At 37.7% G+C, this 21,902-nt stretch overlaps 1 protein-coding gene across 2 annotated transcripts in view; it reads right to left on the reverse strand.

Moving 5' to 3' along the window:
- Nox4 (NADPH oxidase 4) overlaps positions 1 to 21,902 on the reverse strand; it is a 152,374-nt gene that overhangs the window by 21,071 nt on the left and 109,401 nt on the right. For both annotated transcript variants that reach the window (XM_032895944.1, XM_032895945.1), the window contains exon 13: positions 19,081 to 19,162. In XM_032895944.1, coding sequence (XP_032751835.1) covers positions 19,081 to 19,162 — 82 coding nt within the window. The remainder of the gene's footprint in view (positions 1 to 19,080; positions 19,163 to 21,902) is intronic.

Genomic DNA, 21,902 nt, shown 5'->3' on the forward strand with positions numbered 1-21,902 from the left:
TATACTTGTGGAGTTAATGATTAAGCATCTGTTAAATGTCTACAGAATAAATCCATTAATAAGCATTTCTTTGAATGCAGAACTTCATGATATTTAGACATTGCTTATACTTTTTTCACTTTTTCACAAGTGACTTTCTTTTATAGGTATTTGAGATCGTATTGGGTCATATGAATAGTTCTATTTACTGGGTTCCAAATACAAGCAATTTGCCATGTCTTGGACATGCAAATGTCATTTCCCATCATTGGTAACTAAAAACCATGTGTTGACCCAGAAATGGGAAACAGACTGAATTTCTGCATTGTTGCTTGAATAATATCATCCTAGAGATTCACTGCACCCACAGAAGATGCTACATATTCAGGAAACAAATTCCCTTAGTGTTTTACCACACTGAACCATGGGTTGCTATTTCAAGGTTAACTGCTTACAGTGACAAAATTTAGGCCAGTCTAGGTAATGCATGCATATTATCTAGAGAGAAAACTTGCAAAGGTTGCTTTTGGAAAATACTGTATCCACTACAGGAAGGGAAAATAAGTTTTTACTTAAAGAAAAAATTAATATTCCTAATGTAGTATTTTAAACATGAAAAACATTCTACTATTTACTTTATATAATTAAATATATAATTTTAATTCTGTCTTTGTAACTCATGGTTTTTATTTAGTCAACAATCAGAAACTATGTATATGTTCTTTGTGTGATTCAAGACCAACGATGAGTTGAGTTCTACCCTATAAATTTTTGTATCTTCATCTGAAAGCCACATACAATAAGTTAGATAAAAAATAAATTGAATGAAATATTTTAAGAAACCTTCTTTGTAATCTTCACCAATGAATTTTATTTTATTTCATCAACACATGAGAGGAATCATGAAAAATACCCATTTGCTAATTATCTCCCTCCAAAACAACATGTGCTTCTCCCTCTCCACATAGCTGTTCTCTGGTGTTTTGTAATAACTTTGAACAAGAACACTGGAACTTGGAGTTCCAGCCATTTACTAGGAATGAGATCACAGATGAGCTACATGACCTCTCTAAACTCCATTTACTTCAAGTATAAAAGAGACAAGATTTGAGGACACAGAGAAAACCTGGTAGAAATTGGAGAATGCAACACAAACATCAGAGATACTTTACTTATGATATCAGTGTATCTATATTATGCCACTGGGACAATGTACAGCACAGAGAAGTAGACAGAGCTCAAAACAAGCTAGGGATAGCATGGATTTGTTCTGAGGGATCTCTGAGAATCAGCTGCTTTTCATTTGACACCTTTGTTAAATTGTTATGAATTGATACATTTAATAATAAAGACAGACATATAAATGAGGTCTCATGTAATATTTTGAAACCTGAATTTACTATGAAATATTTAAAGCAGCTTAGTCATGTATAACTCAAATGCTTATTATTTATTATTTTATTACTACTACTATTTATTTTGTTACTGTGACTATATTTAGAAGCCTTTAAGCCCCAAGAGACAGCAGAAAGAATTGAAACAGGCAACCTAGGAAAGTAGGAGGTAGGGGACCCTTTAGAATGTACCAGAGACCTGGGAGATAAGAGACTCTCAGAACTTAAAGGGAGGGACCTTAGATGAAATGCCCTACAGTGGGGAGAGGGAACTTGCAGAGTCTACCTCCAGTAAAAAGATAAAGCATCAAGTGGAGGGATTAGATTGACATTCCACAGTTAAAAACTCTGACCCAGAATTGTCCCTGTTTGAAAGTACTGCAGGAACAAAAATGGAGAAGATCCTGAGGAAAAGGAGGTCCAGTGACAGGCACAAATTGGAATCCAGCTCAGAAGGAGGCCCCAAGCCTTGACATTATTACTGATGCTATGGTATGCTTACAGACAGGAACCTAGCATGGCTGTCCCCTGAGCAGGCCACTCAAAGAGTCAAATGCAGATGCTCATACCCAACCAATGGACAGAAGCCATGGACCCCTGTGGTTGAATTAGGGAAAAGTTGGAAGAAGCTGAGGTGAGGGCGACCCCATAGGAAGACCAGGAATTTCAAGAAACCTGGATCTCTGAGATGTGTCAGACATTGAACACCAACCAGGCAGAATACACCAGCTGATATGACGCTCATAACACATGTACAGCAGAGGACTGCCTTGTCTGGACTCAGTCAGAGAAGATGCACCTAACCCCCCAAGACACTTGGGCCCCCTGGGAATGGGGAGGTCTGATAGGGTTGGGGTGGAGACATCCTTGTGGAGGGGGGGAGAGGAGGTATGTGTTGTGCAATAGTCAGAGGATACCCAATTAATGGTGAAGGGAGAGGATAATAACAATATAACTAATGAGTGGTTAACTGACAAGGCCTAGTTTTTATGAAAAGTATAAAGAAAAAATAAAATAACTTAGATATAATTTTTTGCACATTAACTTAATAATGTGCAAATTTAATGACTTTCATTTATGAGTAGTAGTGGCAAAACTATAGAGAGTACATACAATTGTTCACTTCTTCAAACTGCAATGGGAATATGGGTATATTTTTAATGGATATTTTAGATACATGATAAAATTTCTATGATGAAAAACAGCATACCTGAGAAGTCATGCCTTTGCCAGGCTTACCCCTTGCAAACTACATAACCATTTTCTACATTTTAATATTTTTTCCCCCTTAGGATAATTTGCATTCACGTTTTCTCAGTTGGTTTAGTTGTTAGATAAGATGGACTTGATTATCCTGTCTTTTGAAGTTTTTTTAATGAAGAAATTAATCAATGTAAATTAATCCAATTATAAGAATGACAAAATAGTGTCAATAGTTATTAAAAATCTTCTGTCCAGGCACTTGTTGCTACTCTAAATCAGATTGTTTAACAAACAACTAAAGTTGTATTTCTACTAACAACCTGAGGAGAAACTTAACTGTAATAGTCGGGAAATGCCCTTATTAATATTTTAATAGTAGGTAATAACTATGACAGTATTTCATAAAAATGAGTTCATAGAATATCATAAGAAAAATTAAAAAATTGTATGCTATGGTAAATACATTTTTAAAAATGCATTACAAAATGATCTTTAAATTTGTTTACTTTTTAAAAAACATCTATAAAACAAACACCCCAAACTTGGGGCAATGGCATGAGATCTACACATTTAAGACAAAACAAGAAAGCAACCTCTTTAACCACACTATTTACACTCCTCTGAATGGTGAAAGACACGAGGCTCAGCTCAGTTTAGTTACATCAAAGAGCTCTCACCTAGGCTGCAGAGGACTACCTAGAGGAAGCCATGGTTTCCATAGTCTTTGCTCTGTTCCCTTCTACTGCTTTGACTATATAACCTCAGACACTGAGGAGCTACATTGAAACCATCTTGGTAGTTGTTGAAACAGAAAAAAATATTTGTATATAGCTATAATTGCTAGGTATCACACCTTGTGATCTATTTATTCTGTAAGATGGAAATTAAAATTGTAACCAACACCATCCGTTTCCTACCACCTCACTAGCTCTTAAGACTTTGTTGCCACATGCAAGTGCATCCCTTCAGATGATTATTGTTTAATGATTCATTTAAGTAATGTGATTTTTCTCAGTCTACTTTGTGTCACTAGTATAATAAATTTCCTGATACTGGGTAATGTATACAAAAACAGAGAGAGAGAGAGAGAGAGAGAGAGAGAGAGAGAGAGAGAATAATATATAAATTTATACATTAAGTATTATATATTTTAAAACATCATGGTATTGTTACTAATGACAATTAGGATCTGTATATTTTGGGGAACCTTGCTATTAAGGTAGCAGTTCCTCATGAACTGATGGCTTCCCAGCTCAGCACAAAATGGAGGATTCCCTTTGTCGCTTTGTCATCAGAGCTTCTCATCTCTGTCAGTCTTTGTCTGGAGAGTGTCCCTAAACACAAGCTGCTGGCCTTTGGTGACCTTGTCTGAAAGTGACCTTGTACAGAGCCTGTGGAAGGCTGTTTAACTCAGCACACACCTACTGAACATTGCATGATAATTAGGTGCTATATTAAAGCCTGTCGCATTCACTTGATGCTATGACCAATTGGCCTTTCCACCTATACCCCTAGAAGGCCCTTATATACTCTATCCCTGAAACAATAAACCGGAGTCCTCTCCCTGAAGTGGTCTTCAGAGGTCATTCTGTCCATACTCAGTCATCCATCCAAACATTCATGCTCTACCTCTACAGCTTTGCCTCCTTTCTCCCCTCAAACTGTTAGCCAATAACCTCTGGGGAGAAAGGGAATCCATATGTATATAACCATTTCATGCTTCTTAAATACATACTTTTAAAGATTATTTAAATATTTAATTTTTTTTTGCACGATGTGTTTTTGGTGTGTGTGTGTGTGTGTGTGTGTGTGCGTGTGTGTGTGTGTGTGTGTGTGTGTGTGTGTGTGTGCATGTTGAGGTTGTTGTTGTCCATGTGTATGCCATGTATATGTAGGTGTCCTTGGAGGCCAGACAAGGACAGAAGATTCCTTGGTACTAAAGTCGCAAATAATTTTGAGGACTTCTTTCTAAAAAAAATTAAGAAAATCAATAAATATTTAAGTTTTACAATAGAGACTAAAAACAGAGTATTAAAAACTGTTTAATCAAAATTTATTCTGGTACAGAAGCTGTACTGATTATTCTATACACACTTCCACTCTACAATCACAGAATAACTTAAAGTAGGGAAAATAAATTTTCATTTTATTGCAATGAGAACTTAAACTCCAAAACATCAAGTGATTTTCCAAAGACCACACTTTCTATTTAAATAAAATATAATTCCTTAATTCTTTTTAAATTTGTCTCCAGTACTTCTTTCCTTAATCAGACATTAACTGTGCCTGTCAATCACTACTTATTTTGGTTAGGGAAATAAAGGGCATATAGTCATAGACCATCTATCAGGCAACAATTTCTTTTTCACCTGGGAGAAAAATAATAATGAGTAACTACTCCCCCGGAGAAGATGATATTGCAGCTTAGACTATTCAGGAGATAACTACATCAGTAAAAGCCATAAAAAGTGATAGGGGAGCATTAGAGCCTGACATAGTTTTCAAAACCTGTTTTGCTTTAATGGGTTGCAAACTAATATGTGCATCAGAATTTCTTGAAAGGTTTATTAAAACACACACACTGGGTCCCAACTCCTGACTCTCTATTCAAAGTTGGTATGCCTGGATAAAGACTAAGATATGAAACTCTTAACAGTATCCCTGGCGACTCTAATAACCCCACTAGAGCTGCATTACTGCGGGTAGTTAGTTAATATACAGTGATTATGGGAAGTCCTGGAGGCCTATACAGCATTTGGATTAAAACTATGTAGGGTGCTTCCAGTCCACAACTCCTCTCATAGCAACAGATCAGCTCTTTCCCCCACCCCCTTCCCACAGCCCAACCTGCCTCCTAGGAAGCCTGCTCTAACCTGGTTCAAAGGTGAAATACCCTTCCCTACATCCAACCCATGCTGGGATCCCACCAAGTCTTCCTCCCAGAAGGTCTGCTCTAAATCTCTAAATACTGGACATACAGCTCCACCTCATTGTGGTCGGCTTCAATGCAGGACAATAAGGATAAACAACATCAGAGTCAATCAGATGGCAAAAAGCAAATTCAAAAACATAATTAACAGAAGCCAATGCAATATGGCACCATCAGAAACCAGGTCCCCTACTACAGGAAGCCCTGAATATCCTAATACACAAGAGAAACAAAACTGTGACCATAATCATCTCATGAAGAAAATAGAGGCCTTTGAAGAGGATATAAATAATTCTCTTTAAAAAATACAGAAAACAGGGGTTGGGGATTTAGCTCAGTGGTAGAGCTTTTGCCTAGCAAGTGCAAGGCCCTGGGTTCGGTCCTCAGCTCCGGAAAAAAAAAAAAGAATTAAGAAATACAGAAAACAAAACAACTATCCCATGGATAGAAGCCCTTAAAGAAGAAACAAATCTTTTAAAGACATAGAGGAAAATTCAATCCATTCTTACTGGCCTGTATAAATCCCAAGGCCAAGTGGATCAAGGACCTCCACACAAAACCAGGTACACTCAAACTAACAGAGGAAAAAGTGGGGAAGAGCCTCAAACACATGGGCACTGGGGAAATGGCTTATGTTCTAAGATTAAGAACTGAGAAATGGGACCTCATAAAACTGCAAATGTTCTGTAAACCAAAGGACACTGTCATTAGGACAAAACGGCAACCAACACATTGGGAAAAGGTGTCCACTAATCCTACATTTGATAGAGGGCTAGTATCCAAAATATACAAAGAACTCAAGGAGTTAGACTCCAAAGAACAAATAACCCTATTAAAAATTGGGGTACAGAGTTAAACAAAGAATTCTCAGCTCAGGAATATCAAATGGCTGAGAATTACCTAAGAAAATGTTCAATATCCTCAGAGCAATTGAAATCAAAACAACTTCTTCCACCTCACACCAGTCAGAATGGCTAAGATCAAAAACTCAGACAACAGATGCTGGTGTGGATGTGGTGAAAGAACACTCTTCCATTGTTGGTGGGATTGCAAGCTGGTACAACAATTCTGGAAATTAGACCAGAAGTTCCTCAGAAAAACTGGACCTAGTACTAACTGAGGACCCAGTTATAACACTTCTGGGTATATACCCAAAAGATGGTCCAAAATATAACAAGGACTCATGCTCCACTATGTTCACAGCAGCTTTAATGATAATAGACAGAAGCTGCAAAAAACCCAGATATCCCTCAACAGAAGAATAGATACAAAAAATGTCCATTTATACAATGGAATATTACTTAGCTATTAAAAATGATGACTTCATGAAATTCATAGGCAAATGAATGGAACTAGAAAATATCACCTAATCACAGAAAAATACACATGGTATGCACTCAGTGATAAGTGAATATTAGCCCCAAAGCTCAAATTACCCAAGATACAATCCACAGACCACGTGAAGTTCAAGGATGACCAAAATGTGTAAGTTTCACTCCTTCTTAAAAAGGGGAACAAGGCTGCCGCCGCAGAGAGCCCATGGGCAGCACCCCGAGAGCGAACTTGAACCTCGGGACCGCAGGGAGTCCCACACCCGCGGATCCCAGCCTGCAGCAGCTCTCTGCTCCCAAGACCCCGTGGGAGAGAGACCTCACCGCCTGGTCAGGTGGGCACTCCTGAGGCTGCAGATCGGAAGAGACCACCAACACTGCCCACCCCTGCCCACTTCCCTGGCCCAAGAGGAAACTGTATAAGGCCTCTGGGCTCCCGTGGGGGAGGGTCCAGGAGCGGCAGGACCCCTGCCTGAGACACCGCCGCAACCTGAAGGAAACAGACCGGATAAACAGTTCTCTGCACCCAAATCCCGTGGGAGGGAGAGCTAAACCTTCAGAGAGGCAGACAAGCCTGGGAAACCAGAAGAGACTGCTCTCTGCACACACATCTCGGACGCCAGAGGAAAACACCAAAGGCCATCTGGAACCCTGGTGCACTGAAGCTCCCAGAAGGGGCAGCGCAGATCTTCCTAGTTGCTGCTGCCGCAGAGAGCCAGTGGGCAGCACCCCGAGAGCGAACTTGAGCCTCAGGACCACAGGTAAGAACAACTTGTCTGCTGCAAGTGACCTGCCTGGTGAACTCAAGACACAGGCCCACAGGAACAGCTGAAGACCTGTAGAGAGGAAAAACTACACGCATGAAAGCAGAACACTCTGTCCCCATAACTGGCTGAAAGAAAACAGTAAAACAGGTCTACAGCACTCCTGACACACAGGCTTATAGGACAGTCTAGCCACTGTCAGAAATAGCAGAACAAAGTAACACTAGAGATAATCTGATGGCGAGAGGCAAGCGCAGGAACCCAAGCAACAGAAACCAAGACTACATGGCATCATCGGAGCCCAATTCTCCCACCAAAACAAACATGGAATGTCCAAACACACCAGAAAAGCAAGATCTAGTTTCAAAATCATATTTGATCATGATGCTGGAGGACTTCAAGAAAGACGTGAAGAACTCCCTTAGAGAAACACAGGAAAACATTAATAAACAATAGAAGCCTACAGAGAGGAATCGCAAAAATGCCTGAAAGAATTCCAGGAAAACATAAATAAACAAGTAGAAGCCCATAGAGAGGAGACACAAAAATCCCTGAAAGAATATCAGGAAATCATAAATAAACAAGTAGAAGCCCATAGAGAGGAGTCACAAAAATCCCTGAAAGAATTCCAGGAAAACACAATCAAACAGTTGAAGGAATTTAAAATGGAAATAGAAGCAATCAAGAAAGAACACATGGAAACAACCCTGATATAGAAAACCAAAAGAAGAGACAAGGAGCTGTAGATACAAGCTTCACCAACAGAATACAAGAGATGGAAGAGAGAATCTCAGGAGCAGAAGATTCCATAGAAATCATTGACTCAACTGTCAAAGATAATGTAAAGCGGAAAAAGCTACTGGTCCAAAACATACAGGAAATCCAGGACTCAATGAGAAGATCAAACCTAAGGATAATAGGTATAGAAGAGAGTGAAGACTCCCAGCTTAAAGGACCAGTAAATATCTTCAACAAAATCATAGAAGAAAACTTCCCTAACCTAAAAAAAGAGATACCCATAGGCATACAAGAAGCCTACAGAACTCCAAATAGATTGGACCAGAAAAGAAACACCTCCCGTCACATAATAGTCAAAACACCAAACACACAAAATAAAGAAAGAATATTAAAAGCAGTAAGGGAAAAAGGTCAAGTAACATATAAAGGCAGACCTATCAGAATCACACCAGACTTCTCGCCAGAAACTATGAAGGCCAGAAGATCCTGGACTGATGTCATACAGACCCTAAGAGAACACAAATGCCAGCCCAGGTTACTGTATCTTGCAAAACTTCAATTAACATAGATGGAGAAACCAAGATATTCCATGACAAAACCAAATTTACACAATATCTTTCTACAAATCCAGCACTACAAAGGATAATAAATGGTAAAGCCCAACATAAGGAGGCAAGCTATACCCTAGAAGAAGCAAGAAACTAATCGTCTTGGCAACAAAACAAAGAGAATGAAAGCACACAAACATAACCTCACATCCAAATATGAATATAACGGGAAGCAATAATCACTATTCCTTAATATCTCTCAACATCAATGGCTTCAACTCCCCAATAAAAAGACATAGATTAACAAACTGGATACAACGAGGACCCTGCATTCTGCTGCCTACAGGAAACACACCTCAGAGACAAAGACAGACACTACCTCAGAGTGAAAGGCTGGGAAACAACTTTCCAAGCAAATGGTCAGAAGAAGCAAGCTGGAGTAGCCATTCTAATATCAAATAAAATCAATTTCAACTAAAAGTCATCAAAAAAGATAAGGAAGGACACTTCATATTCATCAAAGGAAAAATCCACCAAGATGAACTCTCAATCCTAAATATCTATGCCCCAAATACAAGGGCACCTTCATATGTAAAAGAAACCTTACTAAAGCTTAAAACACACATTGCACCTCACACAATAATAGTAGGAGATTTCAACACCCCACTCTCATCAATGGACAGATCATGGAAACAGAAATTAAACAGAGATGTAGACAGACTAAGAGAAGTCATGAGCCAAATGGACTTAACGGATATTTATAGAACATTCTATCCTAAAGCAAAAGGATATACCTTCTTCTCAGCTCCTCATGGTACTTTCTCCAAAATTGACCATATAATTGGTCAAAAAACGGGCCTCAACAGGTACAGAAAGATAGAAATAATCCCATGCATGCTATCGGACCACCACGGCCTAAAACTGGTCTTCAATAACAATCAAGGAAGAATGCCCACATATACTTGGAAATTGAACAATGCTCTACTCAAGGATAACCTGGTCAAGGAAGAAATAAAGAAAGAAATTAAAAACTTTTTAGAATTTAATGAAAATGAAGGTACAACATACCCAAACTTATGGGACACAATGAAAGCTGTGCTAAGAGGAAAACTCATAGCGCTGAGTGCCTGCAGAAAGAAACAGGAAAGAGCATATGTCAGCAGCTTGACAGCACACCTAAAAGCTCTAGAACAAAAAGAAGCAAATACACCCAGGAGGAGTAGAAGGCAGGAAATAATCAAACTCAGAGCCAAATCAACCAAGTAGAAACAAAAGGACCATAGAAAGAATCAACTGAACCAAAAGTTGGTTCTTTGAGAAAATCAACAAGATAGATAAACCCTTAGCCAGACTAACGAGAGGACACAGAGAGTGCGTCCAAATTAACAAAATCAGAAATGAAAAGGGAGACATAACTACAGATTCAGAGGAAATTCAAAAAATCATCAGACCTTACTATAAAAACCTATATTCAACAAACTTGAAAATCTTCAGGAAATGGACAATTTCCTAGACAGACACCAGGTACCGAAGTTAAATCAGGAACAGATAAACCAGTTAAACAACCCCATAACTCCTAAGGAAATAGAAGCAGTCATTAAAGGTCTCCCAACCAAAAAGAGCCCAGGTCCAGACGGGTTTAGTGCAGAATTCTATCAAACCTTCATAGAAGACCTCATACCAATATTATCCAAACTATTCCACAAAATTGAAACAGATGGATCACTACCGAATACCTTCTACGAAGCCACAATTACTCTTATACCTAAACCACACAAAGACACAACAAAGAAAGAGAACTTCAGACCAATTTCCCTTATGAATATCGGCCAAAAAATACTCAATAAAATTCTGGCAAACCAATCCAAGAGCACATCAAAACAATCATCCACCATGATCAAGTAGGCTTCATCCCAGGCATGCAGGGATGGTTTAATATCTGGAAAACCATCAACGTGATCCATTATATAAACAAACTGAAAGAACAAAACCACATGATCATTTCATTAGATGCTGAGAAAGCATTTGACAAAATTCAACACCCCTTCATGATAAAAGTCCTGGAAAGAATAGGAATTCAAGGCCCATACCTAAACATAGTAAAAGCCATATACAGCAAACCAGTTGCTAACATTAAACTAAATGGAGAGAAACTTGAAGCAATCCCACTAAAATCAGGGACTAGACAAGGCTGCCCACTCTCTCCCTACTTATTCAATATAGTTCTTGAAGTTCTAGCCAGAGCAATCAGACAACAAAAGGAGGTCAAGGGGATACAGATCGGAAAAGAAGAAGTCAAAATATCACTGTTTGCAGATGATATGATAGTATATTTAAGTGATCCCAAAAGTTCCACCAGAGAACTACTAAAGCTGATAAACAACTTCAGCAAAGTGGCTGGTATAAAATTAACTCAAATAAATCAGTAGCCTTCCTCTACACAAAAAGAGAAACAAGCCTAGAAAGAAATTAGGGAAATGGCACCTTTCATAATAGACCCAAATAATATAAAGTACCTCGGTGTGACTTTAACCAAGCAAGTAAAAGATCTGTACAACAAGAACTTCAAGACACTGAAGAAAGAAATTGAAGAAGACCTCAGATGATGGAAAGATCTCCCATGCTCATGGATTGGCAGGATTAATATAGTAAAAATGGCCATTTTACCAAAAGCAATCTACAGATTCAATGCAATCCCCATCAAAATACCAATCCAATTCTTCAAAGAGTTAGACAGAAAAATTTGCAAATTCATCTGGAATAACAAAAAACCCAGGATAGCTAAAGCTATCCTCTACAATAAAAGGACTTCAGGGGGAATCACTATCCCTGAACTCAAGCAGTATTACAGAGCAATAGTGATAAAAACTGCATGGTATTTGTACAGAGACAGACAGATAGACCAATGGAATAGAATTGAAGACCCAGAAATGAACCCACACACCTATGGTCACTTGATTTTTGACAAAGGAGCCAAAACCATCCAATGGAAAAAAAGATAGCATTTTCAGCAAATGGTGCTGGTTCAACTGGAGGTCAACATGTAGAAGAATGCAGATCGATCCATGCTTATCACCCTGTACAAAGCTTAAGTCCAAGTGGATCAAGGACCTTCACATCAAACCAGACACACTCAAACTAATAGAAGAAAAACTAGGGAAGCATCTGGAACACATGGGCTCTGGAAAAAATTTCCTAAACAAAACACCAATGGCTTACGCTCTAAGATCAAGAATCGACAAATGGGATCTCATAAAACTGCAAAGCTTCTGTAAGGCAAAGGACACTGTGGTTAGGACAAACGGCAACCAACAGATTGGGAAAAGATCTTTACCAATCCTACAACAGATAGAGGCCTTATATCCAAAATATACAAAGAACTCAAAAGTTAGACTGCAGGAAACAAATAACCTATTAAAAAATGGGGTTCAGAGCTAAACAAAGAATTCACAGCTGAGGAATGCCAATGGCTGAGAAACACCTAAAGAAATGTTCAACATCTTTAGTCATAAGGAAATGCAAATCAAAAACAACCCTGAGATTTCACCTCACACCAGTGAGAATGGCTAAGATCAAAAACTCAGGTGACAGCAGATGCTGGCGAAGATGTGAAGAAAGAGGAACACTCCTCCATTGTTGGTGGGATTTCAGACTGGTACAACCATTCTGGAAATCAGTCTGGAGCATCCTCAGAAAATTGGACATTGAACTGCCTGAGGATCCAGCTATACCTCTCTTGGGCATATACCCACAAGATGCCCCAATATATAAAAAAGACAAGTGCTCCACTATGTTCATCGCAGCCTTATTTATAATAGCCAGAAGCTGGAAAGAACCCAGATGCCCTTCAACAGAGGAATGGATACAGAAAATGTGGTACATCTACACAATGGAATATTACTCAGCTATCAAAAACAACGACTTTATGAAATTCGTTAGGCAAATGGTTGGAACTGGAAAATATCATCCTGAGTGAGCTAACCCAATCACAGAAAGACATACATGGTATGCACTCATTGATAAGTGGCTATTAGCCCAAATGCTTGAATTACCCTAGATTCCTAGAACAAATGAAACTCAAGACGGATGATCAAAATGTGAATGCTTCACTCCTTCTTTAAAAGGGGAACAAGAATACCCTTGGCAGGAAAGAGAGAGGCAAAGATTAAAACAGAGACTGAAGGAACACCCATTCAGAGCCTGCCCCACATGTGGCCCATACATATACAGCCACCCAATTAGACAAGATGGATGAAGCAAAGAAGTACAGACCGACAGGAGCCGGATGTAGATCGCTCCTGAGAGACACAGCCACAATACATCAAATACAAAGGCGAATGCCAGCAGCAAACCACTGAAGTGAGAATAGGACCCCCGTTGAAGGAATCAGAGAAAGAACTGGAAGAGCTTGAAGGGGCTCGAGACCCCATATGTACAACAATGCCAAGCAACCAGAGCTTCCACGGACTAAGCCACTACCTAAAAACTATACATGGACTGACCCTGGACTCTGACCTCATAGGTAGCAATGAATATCCTAGTAAGAGCACCAGTGGAAGGGGAAGCCCTGGGTCCTGCTAAGACTGAACCCCCAGTGAACTAGACTGTTGGGGGGAGGGCGGCAATGGGGGGAGGGTGGGGAGGGGAACACCCATAAGGAAGCGGAGGGGGAGGGGGATGTTAGCCGAAACCGGAAAGGAATAACACTTTCGAAATGTATATAAAGAAATATTCAAGTAAATAAAAAAAAAAAATAAAGATACTGAAGTTTAGTTCTATGATTAGAACTAGCCATTAGAAGAAGTGGGGAATGAAAGGAAAAAAAAAGGGGGAACAAAAATATTATAGGAGGGTATATAGAGGCAAAGTTTGGAGCACAGACTGAAGGAAAGGCCATCCTGAACCCCCCCCCATGGGTATACAGCATATATATATATATATATATATATATATATATATATATATATATATATTCACAAAACAAGATAAGATTGATGGATTGAAGAAGCTAAGACGTGCATGCTGACAGGAACTGGGTATAGATGTCTCCTGAGAGCCACAGTCAGAGCATGTCAAATATAGAGGCGAATGCTAGCAGGAAACCATTCATTGAACTGAGAATGGGATCCCAGTTGGAGTAATTAGAGAAAGGACTGAATGAGCTGAAGGGACTTGCAACCCCATAAGAACAACAAAGTCAACCAACCAGGGCTTCCACCCAAAGACTGTACATGGACTGACCAGCTCCAGCTGCATATGGTAGGATGGACTTGTTGGGCACCAATGGAAGAAACTCTTGGTCCTGCCTTGGCTGGAATCCCCATTATGGGGGAATGTCTGAGGAGTTGGAAGGGGGGTGATGTGGAGGGGAATACCCTTATAGAAGAAGGGAAGAGGGATGGGACAGGGGGCTTATGCCGGGAAACATGGAAAGGGAATAACATTTGAAATGCAAATTTAAAAATATCCAATAAAAGAAAAAAAGCTGCAAGGGAAAAAGGCCAAGTAGCATAGAAAGGCCTACCTATCAGAATTATACTGAATTCTCATCAGAGACTCTGAAAGCCAGAAGATCCTTGACAGATGTCTGGCAGACCCCAAGAGAACACAGGTTCTTGCTCAGACTACTATGCCACATAAAAATCTCAATCACCAAAGTTGGAGAAACAAAGATATCCTATGCCTAAGTGACATTTAAATATCTTTCCAATAATCCAGCCCTTCATAGGATTCTAGAAGGAAAACTCCAAAACAACAAGGGACACTACAACCAAGAAAACATAGGATATTAATCATAACATAGTATAACCAAAAGAGGAGATTCACACATACATGGTAATACCTCCAACAACAAAATAACAGGAACTTACAATCATTGCTTACTAATATCTCTCAACATCAATGGACTTAACTCATTAATAAAAAGACACAGGCTAAGAAGACTGCATCTGTCATTCCCATACATACAAGAAACACACCTCAACAACAAACATAGGCACTACCTCGGGGTCAAGGGCTGGAAAATGGTTTTCCAATCAAATTGACCCAAGAAACAAGTTGGAGTAGCCATTGTAATATTTAATATAATAGATTTTCAACCAAACTTATCAAATGATATGGGGAAGGTCACTTTATAATCTACCAAGACCTGGGTGCAAGGGCACCCACATTCTTCAAAGAAAACAACTAAATGTGTATCATCCATTGTACTTACACAATAACAGTGGGAGACTTCAACACTCCATTCTTCCCCATAGACAGGTCATCAAAACAACAATGAAAGAAGCAGAGTTGATGAACCAAATGGATTTAACATATATAGAACATTTCACTCTAAAACAGAAGAAGAAACCTTCTTCTTAGCACTTCACAGAACCTTCTCCAAAACTGATCATATAATTAGACACAAAATAATCTTTCAATAGATACAAGGAGATTGAAATAATTCTCTGTACTCTATCAGATCACCACAGATTAAGGATGGACTTCAGCAACAAAAGAAACAACAGAAAGCCCACATACTCATGGAAAATGAACAACTCTCTACTTGATGATAGGCACTACCTCGGGGTCAGGGAAGAAATAAATAAAAGACTTTCTACAAATCAATGAAAAGGAAAGCACAACATACCCCCAAACTTTTGGGACACCATGAAAGCAGTACTAAGAGGAAAATTCAAAACAGTGCCTTTATAAAGAAATTGAGAGATTCTACAGTAGCAACTTAACATCACACCTGAAAGCGCTAGAACAAAAAGAAGCAAACACAGCTAAGAGGAGTTGACGGCAGGAAATAGTCAAACTCAAGGCTTAATTCAATCTGTCAGAAACAAAGAGAAAGATACAACAAATCAACAAAATCAAGAGCTGGGAAAAATCAACAAGATAAATAAAACCTTAGCTAAACTGAAGGGCACAGAGACAATTCCAACTTAACAAAATCAGAAATGAAAAGAGGAACATAAAAATAGAAACTGCTGTAATTAAAAGAAAAATCCTTAGGTTTTACTTCCAAAGCCTATACTACATAAAAGTAAACAATCTAACTGTAATGAATAATTTTTTATACAAATACCACTTACCAAAATTAAATCAAGTTCAGGTTAACTATTTAAATAATCCCATGACCCCTAAAAAATTGGAGGCAGTCATTAACAGTCTCCCAACCAAAAAACAGTCCAGGGGCAGATGATTTTAGTGCAGAATTATAGTTAGACTTCCAAAGAAGAAAAAATACCAATGTTCCTCAAACTATTCCACAAAATAGAAACAGAAGGAACACTACCTAATTCCTTCTATGAGGTCACATGTACCCTGATACCTAAACCACACAGAGAATCTACAAAGAAAGAGAACTTCGAATCTATTTCACTTACAAATATCAGTGGAATAATACTCAGTAAAATTCTCACAAACAGAATCCAAGAACACATCAAAACCATCATTCACCATGATCAAGTAGGCTTTAACTGAGGAATGCAGAGATCGTTCAATATATGAAAAGCCATCAATGTAATTTTAGAAATTTACCTATCATTTCATGATATGCTGAAAAAGCCTTTCAAAGAATACAACACCCCTTCACAATAAAGGTATTAGAAAACTGAGGATACAGGGCACATACTAAACATGATTAAACAATACAGAGCAAGGCAATAGACAAAAATCTATTTATATCTATTTAATCTATATTAAATGGAGAATAACTTGAAGTACTCCTACTAAAATCAGGGAGAAAATAAGGGTGCCAAATTTCTTCCTATCTACTCGGTATAGTACTTGAAGTTCTAGCTAGAGCAATAAGAAAACAAAAGGAGATCAAGGAGCACAGACTGGAAAGGAAGATGGCAAGGTATCGTTATTCGAAGATGATATAATATGCATTAGTGACTCAAAATTTTACCAGAGAACGCCTACAGTTGATGACCAACTTTGGCAAAGTGGCTGGAAAAATAATGAACTCAAAGGCATCAGTAGTCTTCCTTTACACCTACTATCAAAGGGCAGAGAAAGAAATTAGGGAAACAATACCCTTGAAAATAGCCACAAATAGTATAAAATACAAATAAATAGTACTAATATTATGGAAATGAGAAAAGTTATATGGAAGTGTTCACTTAAATCACGAGGTATTTAAAGCATTTAACAAATAGTATTAAAGGTGGGATGGCTCAAGTCTCATGAATCTTTGAGTTTGAGTCTACAGAGTGAGTTCCAGGAAAGCTAGGGGAACACAGAGAAACCGATCCTGAAACACCATGAAAATCAAAAACTTAAAGTCAAAACAAAACAAAACAAAAAACCCAAAACAAAAGAGCAAACAAATAAACAAAAAACCTCACACATACTAAAATCTCTGACACATAAAGATATTCTGTATGTTACTTTTACTTTATTACTATTTATGATAATAAAAATTTGGCTCAAAATACACTTCACATAATTGAACAAAAAATTACTCAAGAGTGAATGATAATTTCTAGAAATAGAACTCCGAATACAGAGGAGAGAAAGGAAGATCGTCCAGCAAAGAGATGAAACCTGGGAAGGTTATCTGAGGACTGGAGAGTTATTACTCAGTATTATCCTTTGAAGGCACTTTTAGGCAGCCAGTTGGAACGGAGAGTGCATTGAGACAGATTTTGCTGTCCAAACAATTAAGGTTGTTCTTTGGTAGTGAAGCCAAATAACAATTCTGACTTCTGTCATAAATAATATTCCTCCTTATAAGCAGTGGATGCTAGATGCTACTGCTCATAGAACTTAATCCTTGTGAAAATAAAGTAGTCAGAAGTTCTTCCTGTACTTTCTCAAGTATTTGTACACATACTAAACCTTCCATAACTACAGGCTCATATTTGGGGACTTGATTGTCCAACTTACCATCTACTTTAAATCATGTCAAATGTCCTCAAACATTTTGCATATCTGAGCTCTTTTTATAAGGATAGCATTATAAATAAACATTTTTCAGACATAGCATTAACCATCTTTTCAGACATAACTATGGCGACATGAGCAGAGAGTGAGCGATCAAGCTTGGTACTCCTGCTTCAGTCCGCTAACCTCTAAATCCATACCTGCTTTGCACTAAGCGTCCTTTCCTTTAAGTCACCCATTTTGTTCTCATTTATTTACAGTCTGAGAACATTCAGAGAGCAATGTCTACACTTGAATCTGAAAATAGAATGGATGTCCCCATTTTGGGCAATGGGTCATATGAGAGTTCATGAATTTAAGAATGTGATTAAGTAACTTTGTTATATTTTAGAACAACGATCCCCAGATGTATAAATAAATGATTTTTGAATGACTTTCCCTTAATATTTCTGTGTGTGTGTCGTCTGTCTGTCTGTCTGTCTGTCTGTCTCTCTCTCACACACACATATATAAATGTATCTGCCATTAATCAGTCAGTTTTCCCTATTTCATGAGTACTTTTACCTGAAAGTCACATTATTATATTCTCTAATATTTGTTAGATTTCTCTTGTTCAGAGAATGCTAAAGATTAAAGGAAACCATGAAACCTACTTAGAGTCCAGCCCAAATCCCATAGCATAGATTGGTTAGAATATAGTGAGTTTATGCTTGACTATGGTATGCTCTGTAAGTATTATCCTTTGCAATATGCAACAGATAATTTGCATTTCTGTCATGTCATACTTTTAACTAAAAAACAGTTTATACCAATGAATCAGCAAAAATATATTAGAAAGCTAAGAGGATAATCTCTATGTAAATACTTCATCTTAAATTTAAATAGAAAATAGAGGATGACCAGTGAACTAGACTGTTGGGGGGAGGGCGGCAATGGGGGGAGGGTGGGGAGGGGAACACCCATAAGGAAGGGGAGGGGGGAGGGGGATGTTTGCCAAATACTCAAGTTAATAAAAAAAAAATAGAGGATGAGATAAGGAGCCACACATTGATGATATAAGAGGTTCATTTCCTGCACAGAGAAGCAGCTGTCCACTCACGGCTATTGTGCTTAGAAGCAGAGATCTGTTTTCTGGCCCCTTGGTAAAGTGGCAATGATCATACACTATACGTGAGATCCTAGTTAGTTACGCTAGGTTACTCAGGATTTGTAAAAAAAATTCCAAACAACAATGACATTTCACCTTCTTTGCATCGGTTTTTGCCAGCATTTGATCCTTCCCTTCTCAATCCCCAGCAAACTCCTCTTACTTACTTGGGGTAGTTTCTAGATTGAATGAAGGGCAGAATCTCAGAATCTTGGCTTGATGGAGGCAGTAGTAAATCTCGGAATCTTTCTGTCAAAAGAAATAAAATATAAATTGTGAAAAAAATAAATTACGTGAGTAATGTCAAAATAGGATTTGTTGTTTTACCTAGAATCTGCATACATTTTATGAAAAAATAATATAGTCACTGAAAATATTTTAAAATGTATATTCTTTTTATGGGCTTGTAATAATCACTGAGATCTAAAAACAGTTATATGACATTAAATACTAAGAGTTGAACAGTGTTGTTAATTTGGACAACATGAGTTGCAAAAATATATAATTCATAGCTCTTGTGTATCATGGAAGGCATTTGCCAAATTAGTGATGCAAGGTCAATGTAAAGAGAAAACATATTGTTGTATGCCACTGATAATGCAGATCAGAGATGGGAAAGTGATTGAGAGTGCTCCTTGATATTTGAACTTTGCACTGACTGTTGCCAATTTTTTCCATTCTATGCCCTGCAACAACATTCACGTGTGACTTAGATAGCAAGTACCAGGGTACCAATAGCAACATTTTTAAAACAAACAAACAAACAGAAATATCTAAATTTTTCATAAACATGAACATTGACAACCTGTGCTTTATATATAATAGAACACCTACAAATTAAAGTGAAACTGAATGCTTTCAAATATAACTAGGAACAGACCCGTCAATATATACTTGAGGGTGGAAATCCTCCAAATATCATTTCCTTGTGATAAGAAGCAATGAAGGACTGCATTGGTTGAGCAAAGTACATATAAATCCAAACACGGCTATGAAAATAGAAACGATGCTGTCAATTACATTTCATGTTACCCTCAAAGAAGAGGTAGAACAATTTAATAAAAGAGAAGCAAAAACACCACATGAGAAATTGCTAATACTTCATATACATTAACTATATTATGATGAATGAATACATGTTAATGTTTTAAATGTTCTAATTGTATTATCATGGTGACTAAAGAAATGAGTTGAGGTATCAAGTGAAAAGAGTAGGTCATGTACCCAAGTGAAATGGCCATGAAGTATTACTGAATACAAGGCATACGATTTACTTCCACAGACGGAATCAGAATCCTTTCACTGGCTTCCACACTATTTGTTTTGTTTTGGTCACTCAGTCTTTAGACCATAGCTAGAGACAATGTAGTAGCATCCAAGAATGTTGTGAGGTTTTCTTGTTCTATTCTAAAGTGTGGAATTTCAAAGCCGTGGCACATATTTTCTCCATTTGTATTTCCTCCTTAATTTGAATCCACATTTTTGAAAAATTAAATAATATCAACATCTGTTGCACTGTTATTTTTAATCTATGAGGTCAGCATTTGTTCCAATGAAATGAATATCAACTATTTTTGAAATTTGAATGTTTTCTTTCAAATTTTTTTTATGATTATAATTACACCATCTAGAGTTCTCTTCCCCCTACATAGGAGGCTTTCACCTCCAAAGCCTCCTACACACGCCCTTTTCCGCCCTTTCCAATGGTCCCTATTTTTGATGATACATGATCTTACCTTTAAGTTTACAATAATTTTAGCCACTTAGTCCTGTTCTAAAATAGACCCTGTAAATAAAACTTATGCCCAAAAGAAATCAAGAACTTTATGTACAAAAATGTTTTGTACGAAATATATAGCAGACATCCTTGGGAGCTAAAAGTATAAATTGAAATTTCGAGAATGATTTCCAATCTTGCTTAAAACAAGGCAAAAAGGTGAATTCCTAATGCATATTATTCTGCTTTCATACATTATTTCGCAGTGATAGGTTTGCTTCTTTTTATATGTGCCCCAAAACTTCTTCATTACAAAGCCAGGGTGAAAAGTCTGATATAATATAGAAAAACAACAGTATATATACATATAAACATAGCAAATGTGAAGGACAGGAAGTGACATTTTCAAAACTTCTTAAGCTGTCATGCATGCCTGTTAAGAAAAGTTCACAGATACAAGAAATATGCAGTACTTTGCAATTTTGTCTTCTTCAAATGTGTTTATTATTATATGAATAAATCCCTAAATGTGATCAGTTAGGCTTTTCCTATTACAGGTTATTGAGTTTATATTTGTTTGTTCTTTATGAAAATAAAGACCAGTTGTGTGTAGGATTCAGCCTCTCAGATTCCTGCCATCAATTATTCATATGCCATCTCATTCGTCATATGGTTCTGGAGAAAACACAATTTTGTATTTCATTTGCTGAGAAAGAAGTTTAAAATGCTACTCCTAGTGCAGCAAAGGCCAAACCAAATGTTTCTCAGATGTCACATAATTTCTGTAGAAAACAACATTTTTCCAACATTAGTGCTCAGGCCTTTCACAGGGCATCTTCAAGGAAGATGTTAAAGCCACTGACAAGAACCAAGGGATTTGCTGCAGTAATGCTGTGATGAGCTGACTAATGAGGTAGAGATGTCTGGATGTGATTTCGCACCAGTAGGGGATTCCTTAATTGACACAAGCTATTACAGACTTCCACCTTCTTTTTATTTTTCTCAAACTCAATCAACAACACAGGCCTAGAGGACATCCTATATATAATTACATTAATGTGTGCAACATAGACAATAATTTATTATAAAAAATAGCTAGTTATTCAAGAACAAAATGAGAAAAATAATTTTTCACAATTTAGAATGATTTTCTTTTTGATACATTAGCTATGACCCAGTTTCACGTCACCTTTGGGGGAAAATGATCAATCTTCCAAATATCAGGAATGTGAAGTATACTAACCACAACATGGATTTACGTCACGACAAAGA

This window comes from Rattus rattus, chromosome 2 (assembly GCF_011064425.1).
Source record: "Rattus rattus isolate New Zealand chromosome 2, Rrattus_CSIRO_v1, whole genome shotgun sequence".
Taxonomy (NCBI): domain Eukaryota; kingdom Metazoa; phylum Chordata; class Mammalia; order Rodentia; family Muridae; genus Rattus; species Rattus rattus.